General features: G+C 44.9%; 1 protein-coding gene across 1 annotated transcript; it reads right to left on the reverse strand.

Annotated features, from left to right (window-relative positions):
- Window positions 1–17,135: 17,135 nt before the first annotated feature.
- Window positions 17,136–17,787, reverse strand: LOC123099660 (uncharacterized). The gene has a single exon (XM_044521778.1). It carries the CDS (start codon window positions 17,518–17,520, stop codon window positions 17,242–17,244), a length of 279 nt encoding a protein of 92 aa, XP_044377713.1. The 5' UTR covers window positions 17,521–17,787; the 3' UTR covers window positions 17,136–17,241.

Below are 17,787 nucleotides of genomic sequence, written 5' to 3' on the forward strand. Positions count from 1 at the left end.
TCAATTTTTCGATATCGTAGTAACTATAAACACCCTTTGCATAAAAAGATAAGATTTCATTATCATTAAACTCACATAGGTAGGGGAGGTGTTTTTTAGGGTTCTTAAAGCAACAAGTAAAATCATAAATTTCATAAAGATTCCAAGCATAACACAGCAATCTATTTATTTGATCCCATAAGAGTCTCCCTTTTTCAGACAAACGGTGACGCACAAAATGAGCATGCTCATCTAAAGATTTCCCATCAACTAGGCTAGTTGGGGTTTCAGCACGAGCGCATAAGGATCGAAGATGATCCAAGTAGAACACTTTAAGTGGATCCATATCAATAGATTTTTAGCAAGCAAAGATGCAAGCAAATAGAAGCCACATGGAAACACAAGCAAAGATACATACGGGAAGAAGGCGAAGAAAAGTCAAAGGTGAAGTGGGGGAGAGGAAAACGAGAGGCGAATGGCAAATAATGTAATGTGAGGGAGAAGAGTTTGTGAAGGGTACTTGGTATGTCTTGACTTGTGTGTAGATCTCCCCGCCAACGGCGCCAGAAATCCTTCTTGCTACCTCTTGAGCATGCGTTGGTTTTCCCTTGAAGAGGAAAGGGTGATGCAGCAAAGTAGCGTAAGTATTTCCCTCAGTTGTTGAGAACCAAGGTATCAATCCAGTAGGAGACTACACGCAAATCTCCTAGTGAAGGAAATATGCCCTAGAGGCAATAATAAAGTTATTATTTATTTCCTCATATCATGATAAATTTTTATTATTCATGCTAGAATTGTATTAACCGGAAACATAATACATGTGTGAATACATAGACAAACATAGTGTCACTAGTATGCCTCTACTTGACTAGCTCGTTGATCAAAGATGGTTGAGTTTCCTAACCATAGACATGAGTTGTCATTTGATTAACGGGATCACATCATTAGGAGAATGATGTGATTGACTTGACCCATTCCGTTAGCTTAGCACTTGATTGTTTAGTTTACTGCTATTGCTTTCTTCATGACTTATACATGTTCCTATGACTATGAGATTATGCAACTCCCGATTACTGAAGGAACACTTTGTGTGCTACCAAACGTCACAACGTAACTGGGTGATTAAAAAGGTGCTCTACATGTGTCTCCGATGGTACTTGTTGAGTTGGCATAGATCGAGATTAGGATTTGTCACTCCGATTGTCGGAGAGGTATCTCTGGGCCCTCTCAGTAATGCACATCACAATAAGCCTTGCAAGCAATGTGACTAATGAGTTAGTTGCGGGGTGATGCATTACGTAATCAGTAAATAGACTTGCCGGTAACGAGATTGAGCTAGGTATTGAGATACCGACGATCGAATCTCGGGCAAGTAACATACCGATGACAAAGGGAACAGCGTATGTTGTTATGCGGTTTGACCGATAAAGATCTTCGTAGAATATGTAGGAGCCAATATGAGCATCCAGGTTCCGCTATTGGTTATTGACCGGAGACGTGTCTCGGTCATGTCTACATAGTTCTCGAACCCGTAGGGTCCGCACGCTTAAAGTTCGGTGACGATCGGTATTATCAGTTTTTGTGTTTTGATGTACCGAAGGTAGTTCGGAGTCCCGGATATGATCACGGACATGACGAGGAGTCTCGAAATGGTCGAGACGTAAATATCGATATATTGGACGACTATATTCGGACACCGGAAGTGTTCCGGGTGGTTTCGGAGAAAACCGGAGTGCTGGAGGGTTACCGGAACCCCCCCCCCCGGGAGAAATAATGGGCCTTATGGGCCTTAGTGGAGAGAGAGAGGGCTGGCCTAGGGCAGGTCGTGCGCCCCTCCCCCTCTGGTCCGAATTGGACTAGGAGAGGGGGCGGCGCCCCCCTTTCCTTCTCCCTCTCCCCCTTCCTTTCCCCCTCCTAGTAGGAGTAGGAAAGAGGGGAGTCCTACTCCTACTAGGAGGAGAACTCCTCCTCCTGGCGCGCCCACAAGGGGCCGGCCGGCCTCCCCCTTGCTCCTTTATATACGGGGGCAGGGGGGCACCTCTAGACACACAAGTTGATCTGTTGATCTTTCCCAGCCGTGTGCGGTGCCCCCCTCCGCCATAATCCACCTCGATCATATCGTAGCGGTGCTTAGGCGAAGCCCTGCGTTGATAGCATCATCATCACCGTCATCACGCTGTCGTGCTGACGAAACTCTCCGGCGAAGCTTTGCTGGATCGAAGCTCGCGGGACGTCATCGAGCTGAATGTGTGCCGAACTCGGAGGTGCCGTGCGTTCGGTACTTGGATCGGTCAGATCGTGAAGATGTATGACTACATCAACCGCGTTGTGCTAACGCTTCTGCTTTCGGTCTACGAGGGTACGTGGACAACACTCTCCCCTCTCGTTGCTATGCATCACCATGATCTTGCGTGTGCATAGGATTTTTTTTGAAATTACTACGTTCCCCAACAGTGGCATCTGAGCCAGGTTTATGCGTAGATGTTATATGCACGAGTAGAACACAAGTGAGTTGTGGGCGATACAAGTCACACTGCTTACCAGCATGTCATACTTTGGTTCAGCGGTATTGTTGGATGAAGCGGCCCGGACCAACATTACGCGTACGCTTACGCGAGACTGGTTCTACCAACGTGCTTTGCACATAGGTGGCTGGCGGGTGTCAGTTTCTCCAACTTTAGTTGAACCGAGTGTGGCTACGCCCGGTCTTGAGAAGGTTAAAACAGCACTAACTTGACAAACTATCGTTGTGGTTTTGATGCGTAGGTAAGAACGGTTCTTGCTCAGCCCGTAGCAGCCACGTAAAACTTGCAACAACAAAGTAGAGGACGTCTAACTTGTTTTTTCAGGGCATGTTGTGATGTGATATGGTCAAGGCATGATGCTATATTTTATTGTATGAGATGATCATGTTTTGTAAACGAGTTATCGGCAACTGACAGGAGCCATATGGTTGTCGCTTTATTGTACGCAATGCAATCGCCCTGTAATTGCTTTACTTTATCACTAAGCGGTAGCGATAGTCGTAGAAGCAATAATTGGCGAGACTACAACGATGCTACGACGGAGATCAAGGTGTCGCGCCGGTGACGATGGTGATCATGACGGTGCTTTGGAGATGGAGATCATAGGCACAAGATGATGATGGCCATATCATATCACTTATATTGATTGCATGTGATGTTTATCCATTATGCATCTTATTCTGCTTTGATTGACGGTAGCATTATAAGATGATCTCTCACTAAATTTCAAGGTACAAGTGTTCTCCCTGAGTATGCACCGTTGCGAAATTTCTTCGTGCCGAGACACCACGTGATGATCGGGTGTGATAAGCTCTACGTTCACATACAACGGGTGCAGCCAGTTTTGCACACGCAGAATACTCAGGTTAAACTTGACGAGCCTAGCATATGCAGATATGGCCTTGGAACACTGAGACCGAAAGGTCAAGCGTGAATCATATAGTAGATATGATCAACATAGTGATGTTCACCATTGAAAACTACTCCATCTCACGTGATGATCGGACATGGTTTAGTTGAGATGGATCACGTGATCACTTAGATGATTCGAGGGATGTCTATCTAAGTGGGAGTTCTTAAGTAATATGATTAATTGAACTTTAATTTGTCATGAACTTAGTACCTGATAGTATTTTGCTTGTCTATGTTGTTGTAGATAGATGGCCCGTGCTGTTGTTCCGTTGAATTTTAATGCGTTCCTTGAGAAAGCAAAGTTGAAAGATGATGGTAGCAATTACACGGACTGGGTCCGTAACTTGAGGATTATCCTCATTGCTGCACACAAGAATCACGTCATGGAAGCACCGCTGGGTGCTAGGCCTGCTGTAGATGCAACTGACGACGTTAAGAACGTCTGGCAGAGCAAAGCTGATGACTACTCGATAGTTCAGTGTGCCATGCTTTACGGCTTAGAACCGGGACTTCAACGACGTTTTGAACGTCATGGAGCATATGAGATGTTCCAGGAGTTGAAGTTAATATTTCAAGCAAATTCCCGGATTGAGAGATATGAAGTCTCCAATAAGTTCTACAGCTGCAAGATGGAGGAGAATAGTTCTGTCAGTGAACATATACTCAAAATGTCTGGGTATAACAATCACTTGATTCAACTGGGAGTTAATCTTCCGGATGATAAGTGTCATTGACAGAATTCTTCAATCACTGCCACCAAGCTACAAGAGCTTTGTGATGAACTATAATATGCAAGGGATGGATAAGCCAATTCCCGAGCTCTTCGCAATGCTAAAGGCTGCGGAGGTAGAAATCAAGAAGGAGCATCAAGTGTTGATGGTCAACAAGACCACCAGTTTCAAGAAAAGGGGTAAAGGGAAGAAGAAGGGGAACTTCAAGAAGAACGGAAAACAAGTTGCTGCTCAGGAGAACAAACCCAAATCTGGACCTAAGCCTAAAACTGAGTGCTTCTACTGCAAGCAGACTAGTCACTGGAAGCGGAACTGCCCCAAGTATTTGGCGGATAAGAAGGATGGCAAGGTGAACAAAGGTATATGTGATATACATGTTATTGATGTGTACCTTACTAATGCTCGCAGTAGCACCTGGGTATTTGATACTGGTTCTGTTGCTAATATTTGCAACTCGAAACAGGGACTACAGATTAAGCAAAGATTGGCTAAGGACGAGGTGACGATGCGCGTGGGAAATGGTTCCAAAGTCGATGGGATCACGGTCGGCACGCTACCTCTACATCTACCTTCGGGATTAGTTTTAGACCTGAATAATTGTTATTTGGTGCCAGCGTTAAGCATGAACATTATATTTGGATCTTGTTTGATGCGAGACGGTTATTCATTTAAATCAGAGAATAATGGTTGTTCTATTTATACGAGTAATATCTTTTATGGTCATGCACCCTTGAAGAGTGGTCTATTTTTATTAAATCTCGATAGTAGTGATACACATATTCATAATATTGAAGCCAAAAGATGCAGAGTTGATAATGATAGTGCAACTTATTTGTGGCACTGCCATTTAGGTCATATTGGTGTAAAGTGCATGAAGAAACTCCATACTGATGGACTTTTGGAATCACTTGATTATGGATCACTTGGTACTTGCGAACCATGCCTCATGGGCAAGATGACTAAAACGCCGTTCTCCGGAACAATGGAGCGAGCAACAGATTTGTTGGAGATCATACATACTGATGTATGTGGTCCGATGAATATTGAGGCTCGCAGCGGGTATCGTTATTTTCTCACCTTCACAGATGATTTAAGCAGATATGGGTATATCTACTTAATGAAACGTAAGTCTGAAACATTTGAAAAGTTCAAAGAATTTCAGAGTGAAGTGGAAAATCATCGTAACAAGAAAATAAAATTTCTACGATCTAATCGTGGAGGAGAATATTTGAGTTACGAGTTTGGTCTACATTTGAAACAATGCGAAATAGTTTCGCAACTCACGCCACCCGGAACACCACAACGTAATGGTGTGTCTGAACGTCGTAATCGCACTTTACTAGATATGGTGCGATCTATGATGTCTCTTACTGATTTACCGCTATCATTTAGGGGTTATGCTTTAGAGACGGCTACATTCACGTTAAATAGGGCACCATCTAAATCTGTTGAGACGACGCCTTATGAACTGTGGTTTGGGAAGAAACCAAAGTTGTCGTTTCTTAAAGTTTGGGGCTGCGATGCTTATGTGAAAAAGCTTCAACCTGATAAGCTCGAACCCAAATCGGAGAAGTGTGTCTTCACAGGATACCCAAAGGAAACTATTGGGTACACCTTCTATCACATATCCGAAGGCAAGACATTCGTTGCTAAGAATGGATCCTTTCTAGAGAAGGAGTTTCTCTCGAAATAAGTGAGTGGGAGGAAAGTAGAACTTGATGAGGTAACTATACCTGCTCCCTTATTGGAAAGTAATTCATCATAGAAATCTGTTCCTGTGACTCCTACACCAATTAGTGAGGAAGCTAATGATGATGATCATGTAACTTCAGATCAAGTTACTACTGAACCTCATAGGTCAACCAGAGTAAGATCCGCACTAGAGTGGTACGGTAATCCTATTCTGGAGGTCATGTTACTTGACCAAGCGATGGTGAGCCCAGATTCCGCAAAATGGCTTGAAGCCATGAAATCTGAGATGGGATCCATGTATGAGAACAAAGTGTGGACTTTGGTTGACTTGCCCGATGATCGGCAAGCCATAGAGAATAAATGGATCTTCAAGAAGAAGATTGACGCTGACGGTAATGTTACTGTCTACAAAGCTCGACTTGTTGCGAAAGGTTTTCGACAAGTTCAAGGAGTTGACTACGATGAGACTTTCTCACCCGTAGCGATGCTTAAGTCTGTCCGAATCATGTTAGCAATTGTCGCATTTTATGATTATGAAATTTGGCAAATGGATGTCAAAACTGCATTCCTGAATGGATTTCTGGAAGAAGAATTGTATATGATGCAACCGGAAGGTTATGTCGATCCAAAGGGAGCTAACAAAGTGTGCAAGCTCCAGAGATCCATTTATGGACTGGTGCAAGCCTCTCGGAGTTGGAATAAACGTTTTGATAGTGTGATCAAAGCATATGGATTTATACAAACTTTTGGAGAAGCCTGTATTTACAAGAAAGTGAGTGGGAGCTCTGTAGCATTTCTAATATTATATGTGGATGACATATTCTAAATTGGAAATGATATAGAATTTCTGGATAGCATAATACTTGAATAAGAGTTTTTCAATGAAAGACCTCGGTGAAGCTGCTTACATATTGGGCATCAAGATCTATAGAGATAGATCAAGACGCTTGATAGGACTTTCACAAAGCACATACCTTGACAAAGTTTTGAAAAAGTTCAAAATGGATCAAGCAAAGAAAGGGTTCTTGCCTGTGTTACAAGGTGTAAAGTTGAGTCAGACTCAATGCCCGACCACTGCATAAGATAGAGAGAAAATGAAAGATGTTCCCTATGCTTCAGCCATAGGCTCTATCATGTATGCAATGCTGTGTACCAGACCTGATGTGTGCCTTGCTATTAGCTTAGCAGGGAGGTACCAAAGTAATCCAGGAGTGGATCATTGGACAGCGGTCAAGAACATCCTAAAATACCTGAAAAGGACTAAGGATATGTTTCTCGTTTATGGAGGTGACAAAGAGCTCGTCGTAAATGGTTACGTCGATGCAAGCTTTGACACTAATCCAGACAATTCTAAATCGCAAACCGGATACGTGTTTACATTGAACGGTGGAGCTGTCAGTTGGTGTAGTTCTAAACAAAGCGTCGTGGCGGGATCTACGTGTGAAGCGTAGTACATAGCTGCTTTGGAAGCAACAAATGAAGGAGTCTGGATGAAGGAGTTCATATCCGATCTAGGTGTCATACCTAGTGCATCGGGTCCAATGAAAATCTTTTGTGACAATACCGGTGCAACTGCCTTGGCAAAGGAATCCAGATTTCACAAGAGAACCAAGCTCATCAAGAGATGCTTCAATTCCATCCGAGATCAAGTCCAGGTGGGAGACATAGAGATTTGCAAGATACATACGGATCTGAATGTTGCAGACCCTTTGACTAAGCCTCTTCCACGAGCAAAACATGATCGACACCAAAACTCCATGGGTGTTAGAATCATTACTGTGTAATCTAGATTATTGACTCTAGTGCAAGTGGGAGACTGAAGGAAATATGCCCTAGAGGCAATAATAAATTTATTATTTATTTCCTCATATCATGATAAATGTTTATTATTCATGCTAGAATTGTATTAACCGGAAACATAATACATGTGTGAATACATAGACAAACATAGTGTCACTAGTATGCCTCTACTTGACTAGCTCGTTGATCAAAGATGGTTGAGTTTCCTAACCATAGACATGAGTTGTCATTTGATTAACGGGATCACATCATTAGGAGAATGATGTGATTGACTTGACCCATTCCGTTAGCTTAGCACTTGATCGTTTAGTTTACTGCTATTGCTTTCTTCATGACTTATACATGTTCCTATGACTATGAGATTATGCAACTCCCGATTACCGGAGGAACACTTTGTGTGCTACCAAACGTCACAACGTAACTGGGTGATTATAAAGGTGCTCTACAGGTGTCTCCGATGGTACTTGTTGAGTTGGCATAGATCGAGATTAGGATTTGTCACTCCGATTGTCGGAGAGGTATCTCTGGGCCCTCTCAGTAATGCACATCACAATAAGCCTTGCAAGAAATGTGACTAATGAGTTAGTTGCGGGATGATGCATTACGTAACGAGTAAATAGACTTGCCGGTAACGAGATTGAGCTAGGTATTGAGATACCGACGATCGAATCTCGGGCAAGTAACATACCGATGACAAAGGGAACAACGTATGTTGTTATGCGGTTTGACCGATAAAGATCTTCGTAGAATATGTAGGAGCCAATATGAGCATCCAGGTTCCGCTATTGGTTATTGACCGGAGACGTGTCTCGGTCATGTCTACATAGTTCTCGAACCCGTAGGGTCCGCACGCTTAAAGTTCGGTGACGATCGGTATTATGAGTTTTTGTGTTTTGATGTACCGAAGGTAGTTTGGAGTCCCGGATATGATCACGGACATGACAAGGAGTCTCGAAATGGTCGAGACGTAAATATCGATATATTGGACGACTATATTCGGACACCGGAAGTGTTCCGGGTGGTTTTGGAGAAAACCGGAGTGCTGGAGGGTTACCGGAACCCCCCCCCCCGGGAGAAATAATGGGCCTTATGGGCCTTAGTGGAGAGAGAGAGAGGGCTGGCCTAGGGCAGGTCGTGCGCCCCTCCCCCTCTGGTCCGAATTGGACTAGGAGAGGGGGCGGCGCCCCCCTTTCCTTCTCCCTCTCCCCCTTCCTTTCCCCCTCCTAGTAGGAGTAGGAAAGAGGGGAGTCGTACTCCTACTAGGAGGAGGACACCTCCTCCTGGCGCGCCCACAAGGGGCCGGCCGGCCTCCCCCTTTCTCCTTTATATACGGGGGCAGGGGGGCACCTCTAGACACATAAGTTGATCTGTTGATCTTTCCCAGCCGTGTGCGGTGCCCCCCTCCACCATAATCCACCTCGATCATATCGTAGCGGTCCTTAGGCGAAGCCCTGCGTCGGTAGCATCATCATCACCGTCATCACGCCGTCGTGTTGACGAAACTCTCCGGCGAAGCTTTGCTGGATCGAAGCTCGCGGGACGTCATTGAGCTGAATGTGTGCAAAACTCGGAGGTGCCGTGCGTTCGGTACTTGGATCGGTCGAATCGTGAAGACGTACGACTACATCAACCGCGTTGTGCTAACGCTTCTGCTTTTGGTCTACGAGGGTACGTGGACAACACTCTCCCCTCTCGTTGCTATGCATCACCATGATCTTGCGTGTGCGTAGGATTTTTTTGAAATTACTACGTTCCCCAACACCTAGTACCTGCACAAACAATCAAGAACCTTGCAACCAACGCGATAAAGGGGTTGTCAATCCCTTCACAGCCACTTGCAAAAGTGAGATCTCATAAAGATAATAAGATAAATATTTTTGGTATTTTTGTTATATAGATTGGAAAGTAAAGATTGAAAAATAAACGGCGACAGAAATAGCTAGTTGACGGGACTAATATGATGTAAAATAGACCCGGGGCCAGAGGTTTCACTAGTTGCTTCTCTCAAGATAGCATATTTTACGGTGGGTGAAACAATTAGTACCGAGCAACTGATAGAAAAGCGCATAGTTATGAGGATATCTAGGCATGATCATAAACATAGGCATCACGTCCGTATGAAGTAGACCAAAACGATTCTGCATCTACTACTATTACTCCACACATCGACCACTATCCAGCATGCGAGTATTAAGTTCATAAGAACAGAGTAACGCATTAGGCAAGATGACATGATGTAGAGGGATAAACTCAAGCAATATGATATAAACCCCATCTTTTTATCCTCGATGGCAACAATACAATACGTGCCTTGCTGCCCCTACTGTCACTTGGAAAGGACACCGCAAGATTAAACCCAAAGCTAAGCACTTCTCCCATTGCAAGAAAGATCAATCTAGTAGGCCAAACCAAACTGATAATTCGAAGAGACTTGCAAAGATATCAAATCATGCATATAAGAATTCAGAGAAGAATCAAATATTGTTCATAGATAATCTTGATCATAAACCCACAATTCATCGGATCTCGACAAACACACCGCAAAAAGTATTACATCAAATAGATCTCCAAGAAGATCGAGGAGAACTTTGTATTGAGATCCAAAAAGAGAGAAGAAGCCATCTAGCTAATAACTATGGACACGAAGGTCTGTGGTAAACTACTCACACATCATCGGTGGAGCGCCGGAAAAGGCCCCAAGATGGGATCTCACGGGTACAGAAGGTTGCGGCAGTGGAAAAGTGTTTTCGTGGCTCCCCCGGATGTTTTTAGGGCATGGGAGTATATATAGGCGAAAGAAATAGGTTGGTGGAGCTGCAAGGGGCCCATGAGGGCGGGGGGCATGCCCACCCCCCTGGGGCGCGCCCTCCTGTCTCATGGCTTCCTCGCTGCTTCTTGACTTCCACTCCAAGTCTCCTGGATTGCGTTTGTTCCAAAAACGATCCTCGCGAAGTTTTCATTCCGTTTGGATTCCGTTTGATATTCCTTTTCTACGAAACCTGAAATAGGCAAAAAAGCATAAATTTGCATTGGGCCTTTGGTTAATAGGTTAGTCCCAAAAATAATATAAAAGTGCATATTAAAGCCCATTAAACATCCAAAACAGATAATATAATAGCATGGAACAATCAAAAATTATAGATACGTTGGAGACGTATCAAGCATCCCCAAGGTGTGCGGTATTAGAGAGGCTAGCAATGGTGGAAGGGTGAGAGTGTGTATAATCCATGGACTCAAGATTAGTCATAAAGAACTCACATACTTATTGCAAAAATCTATTAGTTATCGAAACGAAGTACTACATGCATGCTCCTAGGGGGGTAGATTGGTAGGAAAAGATCATCGCTCGTCCCCGACCGCCACTCATAAGGAAGACAATCAATAAATAAATAATGCTCCGACTTCATCACATAACGGTTCACCATACGTGCATGTTACGGGAATTACAAACTTTAACACAAGTATCTCTCAAATTCACAACTACTCAACTAGCATGACTCTAATATCACCATCTTCATATCTCAAAACAATCATAAGGAATCAAACTTCTCATAGTATTCAATGCACTTTATATGATAGTTTTATTATACCCATCTTGGATGCTCATCATATTAGGACTAATTTTATAGCCAAAACAAACTACCATGCTGTTCTAAAGGACTCTCAAAATAATATAAGTGAAGCATGAGAGACCAATAATTTCTATAAAATAAAACCACCACTGTGCTCTAAAAGGTATAAGTGAAGCACTAGAGCAAAATTATCTAGCTCAAAAAATATATGTGAAGCACATAGAGTACTCTAATAAATTCTGATTCATGTGTGTCTCTCCAAAAGGTGTGGACAGCAAGGATGATTGTGGTAAACTAAAAAGCAAAGACTCAAATCATACAAGACGCTCCAAGCAAAACACATATCATGTGGTGAATAGATTTGTAGCAAGCAAAGATGCAAGCAAATAGAAGGCACATGGAAACACAAAAAAAGATACATACGGCAAGAAGGCAAAGAAAAGTCAAAGGTGAAGTGGGGGAGAGGAAAACGAGAGGCAAATGGCATATAATATAATGCGAGGGAGAAGACTTTGTGAAGGGTACTTGGTATGTCTTGACTTGTGTGTAGATCTCCCCGGCAACGGCGCCAAAAATCCTTCTTGCTACCTCTTGAGCATGCGTTGGTTTTCCCTTGAAGAGGAAAGGGTGATGCAGCAAAGTAGCGTAAGTATTTCCCTCGGTTTTTGAGAACCAAGGTATCAATCCAGTAGGAGACTACACGCAAATCTCCTAGTACCTGCACAAACAATCAAGAACCTTGCAACCAACGCGATAAAGGGGTTGTCAATCCCTTCAGGCCACTTGCAAAAGTGAGATCTCATAAAGATAATAAGATAAATATTTTTGGTATTTTTGTTATATGGATTGGAAAGTAAGGATTGCAAAATAAACGGCGACAGAACTAGCTAGTTGACAGGAAACTAATATGATGTAAAATAGACCCGGGGCCATAGGTTTCACTCGTGGCTTCCCTCAAGATAGCATATTTTACGGTGGGTGAACAAATTACTGCCGAGCAACTGATAGAAAAGCGCATAGTTATGAGAATATCTAGGCATGATCATAAACATAGGGATCACGTCCGTATCAAGTAGACCGAAACGATTCTTCATCTACTACTATTACTCCACACATCGACCGCTATCCAGTATGCATCTAGAGTATTAAGTTCATAAGAACAGAGTAACGCATTAGGCAAGATGACATGATGTAGAGGGATAAACTCAAGCAATATGATATAAACCCCATCTTTTTATCCTCGATGGCAACAATACAATACGTGCCTTGCTGCCCCTACTGTCACTGGGAAAGGACACCGCAAGATTGAACCCAAAGCTAAGCACTTCTCCCATTGCAAGAAAGATCAATCTAGTAGGCCAAACCAAACTGATAATTCGAAGAGACTTGCAAAGATATCAAATCATGCATATAAGAATTCAGAGAAGAATCAAATATTGTTCATAGATAATCTTGATCATAAACCCACAATTCATCTGATCTCGACAAACACACCGCAAAAAGTATTACATCGAATAGATCTCCAAGAAGATCGAGGAGAACTTTGTATTGAGATCCAAAAAGAGAGAAGAAGCCATCTAGCTAATAACTATGGACCCGAAGGTCTGTGGTAAACTACTCACACATCATCGGAGAGGCTATGGTGTTGATGTAGAAGCCCTCCGTGATCGAATCCCCCTCCGGCGGAGCGCCGGAAAAGGCCCCAAGATGGGATCTCACGGGTACAGAAGGTTGCGACGGTGGAAAAGTGGTTTCGTGGCTCCCCCGGATGTTTCCAGGGTATGAGAGTATATATAGGCGAAAGAAATAGGTCGGTGGAGCTGCGAGTGGCCCACGAGGGTGGGGGCACGCCCTCCTACCTCGTGGCTTCCTCGCTGCTTCCTTGACTTCCACTCCAAGTCTCCTGGATTGCGTTTGTTCCAAAAACGATCCTCACGAAGGTTTCATTCCGTTTGGGTTCCGTTTGATATTCCTTTTCTACGAAACACTCAAATAGGCAAAAAAAACAGCAATTTGCGCTGGGCCTTCGGTTAGTAGGTTAGTCCCAAAAATAATATAAAAGAGCATATTAAAGCCCATTAAACATCCAAAACAGATAATATAATAGCATGGTCAAAAATTATAGATACGTTGGAGACGTATCACGCAACAGCCTGCAGCCTCACCGCCGCCGACACATGGCGGGTAGCGATCCAAGCCGGAAGCGGTGACGGCGACGGCGGGAACTTGATCTGCTGGATGGGGACGCCCTGGGACGGCGGCGGCGCTGATGGGAATGAGGTCGTCGCAGTCCCGTCGTAGGGCATCCCATACTGGTACGAGATGACCGGCACCATGGTCGCGTCCAAGGGCGGCGGTGGCGGGGGTAGCTGTTGTTGGTGTGGCGGCGGAGGAGGTGGATGCTGGGGATGCAGCTGGGGCGCATAGGGCCCGACGAGGAAGGCCCTGATGCCCGCCACGGCCTGTTGTAATTCCAGGATTGCGGCTGTCATCTGCTCCTGGGTGAGGACGAGGGCGGACGGTGCCAGGGTAGAGGGTGCAATCGCCCCTGAGGACTCCAGCACGCCCAATGCCGGCGCGCCTGCTGTGTGTGGCAGCAGCACCGATGAAGACGCTTGTGGCGACGGGTAGGTGTGTGGCGGCGGCGGGTGGGAAGAACTCGGTGGAGGACTGGACATGATCAAATCCGGGAAAGCTGATACCAGATTGTTATGTGGCTGCTAGAAGGAGCGCGCGAGAGGGCCGGCGGGGGCCTTTTTGCCCACGGTCGGGCAAGAGGGAAGGGATTTCCTTCTTAATTCTTGCTTGATTAGATTCTCAGAAAGCGCCTTCATGAGGGAGATACGACCACGAGCAAACAACTTAGCACGCCGGGGCTCAAACTCCTTACGGAGCCGAGATAAGAACTCGTAGACACGATGAAACTCCAAATCAGCCCGCACAACCTGGCAACACTGACAAGTACGGCAACCAGCAGTGCGGAGAGAATCAAGCTGACGCCAGATAGCAGAACTCTGTGCACAGAAATCGTCAACACTGGAGTCACCCTGCTGAAGAGCATGTTCCTGCCGGACCACAGACAAATATAAGGCATCACCAGAGGGCTGATAACGCTGACGGAGATGGGTCCACATCTCAGATACGTTAGGGAGCCCCAAGAACTCAGAGGCAAACTGAGGCAGAACACTAGCAGTGAGAACAACTGCGGCACGGGCATCCTCATCAAGCCACTGAGTGTAAGCAGAAAGAGCCTCGTGATAAGTCTGAAGAGCCTCCTCATAAGCCGAAACCTGCTCATCATAAGCACGGACGGCAGCGTCATCTGCAATCTTAGATGCATCCTTTCGCAGCTTGATCAGCATCGGCAGCAAGAACCGGTGGCATCGGCGGAGTAGGGGCCACAGGTGGAACCGGACATGGCGGACAACAGACCTCGCCAGAAAGAACGCCCCAAAGACGAATGCCACGCATATGAATGCGCATGAAGCCAACAAACTCGACGAAGCCGACATACCATGCCATCAGGAACAGAATACCCAGGTGGTGGATGCATGTATACCTCCTCACGCAGCTCACCGTTAAGAAAGGCATTCTTAACATCAAGCTGAGGTACAGACCAGTGGCGTGCAGAGGCCACGGCAAGAAGTGTACGAATAGTGGTCATATGGGCCACAGGAGCAAAAGTCTCATCGTAATCACGATCACGCTCCTGCTGAAAGCCACGAGCCATAAGACGAGCTTTGTAACGCTCAAGAGAACCATCGGAGCGAGTCTTAACCTTGTAGACCCACTTACAAGTGATGGGACGGACACCTGAAGGAAGAGAAACAATATCCCATGTACCAGTGCGTTCAAGAGCAGCAATCTCCTCTGCCATCGCAAGCTACCATTCAGGATGAACAACAACCTCACGATAAGAAGTCGGCTCAAGAACAGCAGCACCAGCGGCTGAAAAACCAAGGCGGTCAACAGGCGGAAGCGAACGAGGACGCAAGCCATAGGTAGGCTGATACCATATTGTTATGTGGCTGCTAGAAGGAGGGCGCGAGAGGGCCGACCGGGGACCTTTTTGCCCACGGCCGGGCATGAGGGAAGGGATTTTCTTCTTAATTCTTACTTGATTAGATTGATATATCTCCTCCCTAAGAGAGAGGTTTACTTGACTTCCCAAGAAGGCTTACTTGACCCCTAAGCAAGCGACCCTTATTTCTAATTAAGCCTAAGACTAACGGGCTATACCGTCAGCCCAGGCCCATTAGGCCCATTACGTACTCTAACAGGTGTCCTGGTAACTACTATGTAGTGTGCGCTGCAAACAATTTGCTTTTAATCTGAAATGCATTATCGTTATAAAGTTGGGTCAAATAATTGGAAATATGAGTAATAGGTACAGATTCTCCGCTCTGTATCCAAATATTGCATTTATCTCTTCCGCAAGAAAAAGAAAACAACTACGTGGCTGGGTTGTAAGATAAGTTATTCTTCACGGTAAGCATATGCATCACCAGATCAGTAGTGGACAATCATATGATTGCACGCGTACATGTGTATCTCTGACCGATGCTATTTAATCCGGAGACCAGAGATATGCTTTTTGCTATCAAAGGATCGTCTGGATAATTCAGAGATAAGATTTTGCCATGGAAGGAACATCCGAAAGGTTCTCACATTATTTGCTATATGGATGGATATATTCCATTCTAGCACTATTTTACAGTAAATTTATTAATGGGATATCTTTATTAATTGAGTTCCCCATTCAATAAGCTTCTAGTTAGCCACATTCAGACCAACCAAAATGCAAGTTATCTTCTCCGGTTATACTACACTGATGTTCCTTCAAGAACTATCGACAACGAACCGGCTCGGTTTAGAACGATCCAATGGTTGTTCAGTTCTGTGTTTCCTTTTCCATTAGTGTAATCTTTCGATCTTTATTTTTCTGCGTGGCAAAAAAAGACGACGTGTAGACGTGACATATTGGATCAATCAGGAAACATGACATGTGCGAGACGTCGCGTGGCCGGCGGCGGAGGAGGGGCACTCATGTATGAGTCATCTTCACACACCCTCCACAATCGAGGTGGGACTAAACTTTCATACTTTTTATTCGTGCATTATGGACCATATGAACCTCTTGGAATTTTTGAGGAATTATTGAAAATGATAAAATGGGCTACAGGTTCTATACTTTTTTTCTTTTTGCAGGGAAATGTTCTATAATTTCAACAACATGATGACCATAGCTCTTTCACCGTCATTGGGAAAATAGTGAATTATTTCAGTTTGTATAATTCACATATAGATTTTTTTAAGGATGTCACATCTAAGCTCCCATAAATATATAATGCAGCAACAAAAAGCAAAAAAAACTAGGACAAAACAATAGACCACAAATAGAGTGGACATCAGTTTAGATGTGACATAACTATGTCTTATGTCACATCTAGATGTGTCCTAGACAGATTTTACCTTTTGATCACAGCGGTTTAAGAAATTGGTCGGCATATGCACAACCATATAATATGTATTTTTAATGGGAACAACCATATAATATGTTCTCCATACATCTTTGGATAATATATTCAGATAGGGATTGCTTCGGAAAACTTGTATTTTTGTGTGTTACAAACAACACGTGCAGTTTAGTCGCATGATTATGAAAGTTTGTTCAGATGTTGGGGTCCATTACGTTTGCATCTACCATCACGTCGGATTTTGATCGAAAAGATTTAAACCGAACTCGGTCGAATTTTTTATTTTTTTGCGGGGGTCGGTCGAATTTAGTTGATATAATCCTCACATCAATTGTGTCGATCTCCAATCAGCTTCACACTGCAAAGCATAAAGAGTTAAAAGACAAAATATAACCATGGCACACTTTTCAGATAACCAACTTTTTTACTTCATAACCATGCAAACATTGCAATGCATAATCGATCCCCACAGATCTCCTTGCTAAATGCTTTTTTCACTGACGACAGATTTGATACTAACATCACAATGGTTACCTACTCTTCAGTAATGAAATTAGCTGCCGGCGGCCGCGGGCGCCACGGCGCGGTCGGCCGAGCGCGCCGTGACGCACCGGTAGGCGACCATGGCGAGCCAGAACGCCCAGGGGAGCGACACGAGCCCCAAGCCGACGCATGGGATCCATCCGGGCGCCTCGCTCGGCGGCAGCAGGACGTAGGCCACGAGGCACCCGCCGCCCCCGAGCACGGCAAGGAGCAGCAGCACCGTCACCACCCAGATCAACACGCTGCTGGCCGGCCGCCCGCACTGCTCCCCCTCCTGGGGCGGCGCCATCGGTCTATCGTCGCCGGTGGACCGGAGCTCAGGAAGACGCAAGGGCGGCGACGACGGACGCGGAGGCGCTGGTCAAGGAGAGCAAGAAGAGGGCGGCGTGCATCGCCAGTGGCCTCGGATCCTCACCTTGTTGCCTTCTTGTTCGTGGACCAAGAACAGGAAAATGTGCCAAAAAAGTTCTGATCTGTTATGCTGTTTGCCCTTTTGTGGATCGAGGAATGCAAGAGGAGCGACGGGGGAATGGCGGAGCGCTCAAACCAAGGGAAG

This window comes from Triticum aestivum, chromosome 4D (assembly GCF_018294505.1).
Source record: "Triticum aestivum cultivar Chinese Spring chromosome 4D, IWGSC CS RefSeq v2.1, whole genome shotgun sequence".
NCBI classification, from domain to species: Eukaryota; Viridiplantae; Streptophyta; class Magnoliopsida; order Poales; family Poaceae; genus Triticum; species Triticum aestivum.

Excerpts from the sequence above, each read along its gene's own strand:
- LOC123099660 (XM_044521778.1), bottom strand. The coding sequence starts at position 17,520 with ATGGCGCCGCCCCAGGAGGGGGAGCAGTGCGGGCGGCCGGCCAGCAGC.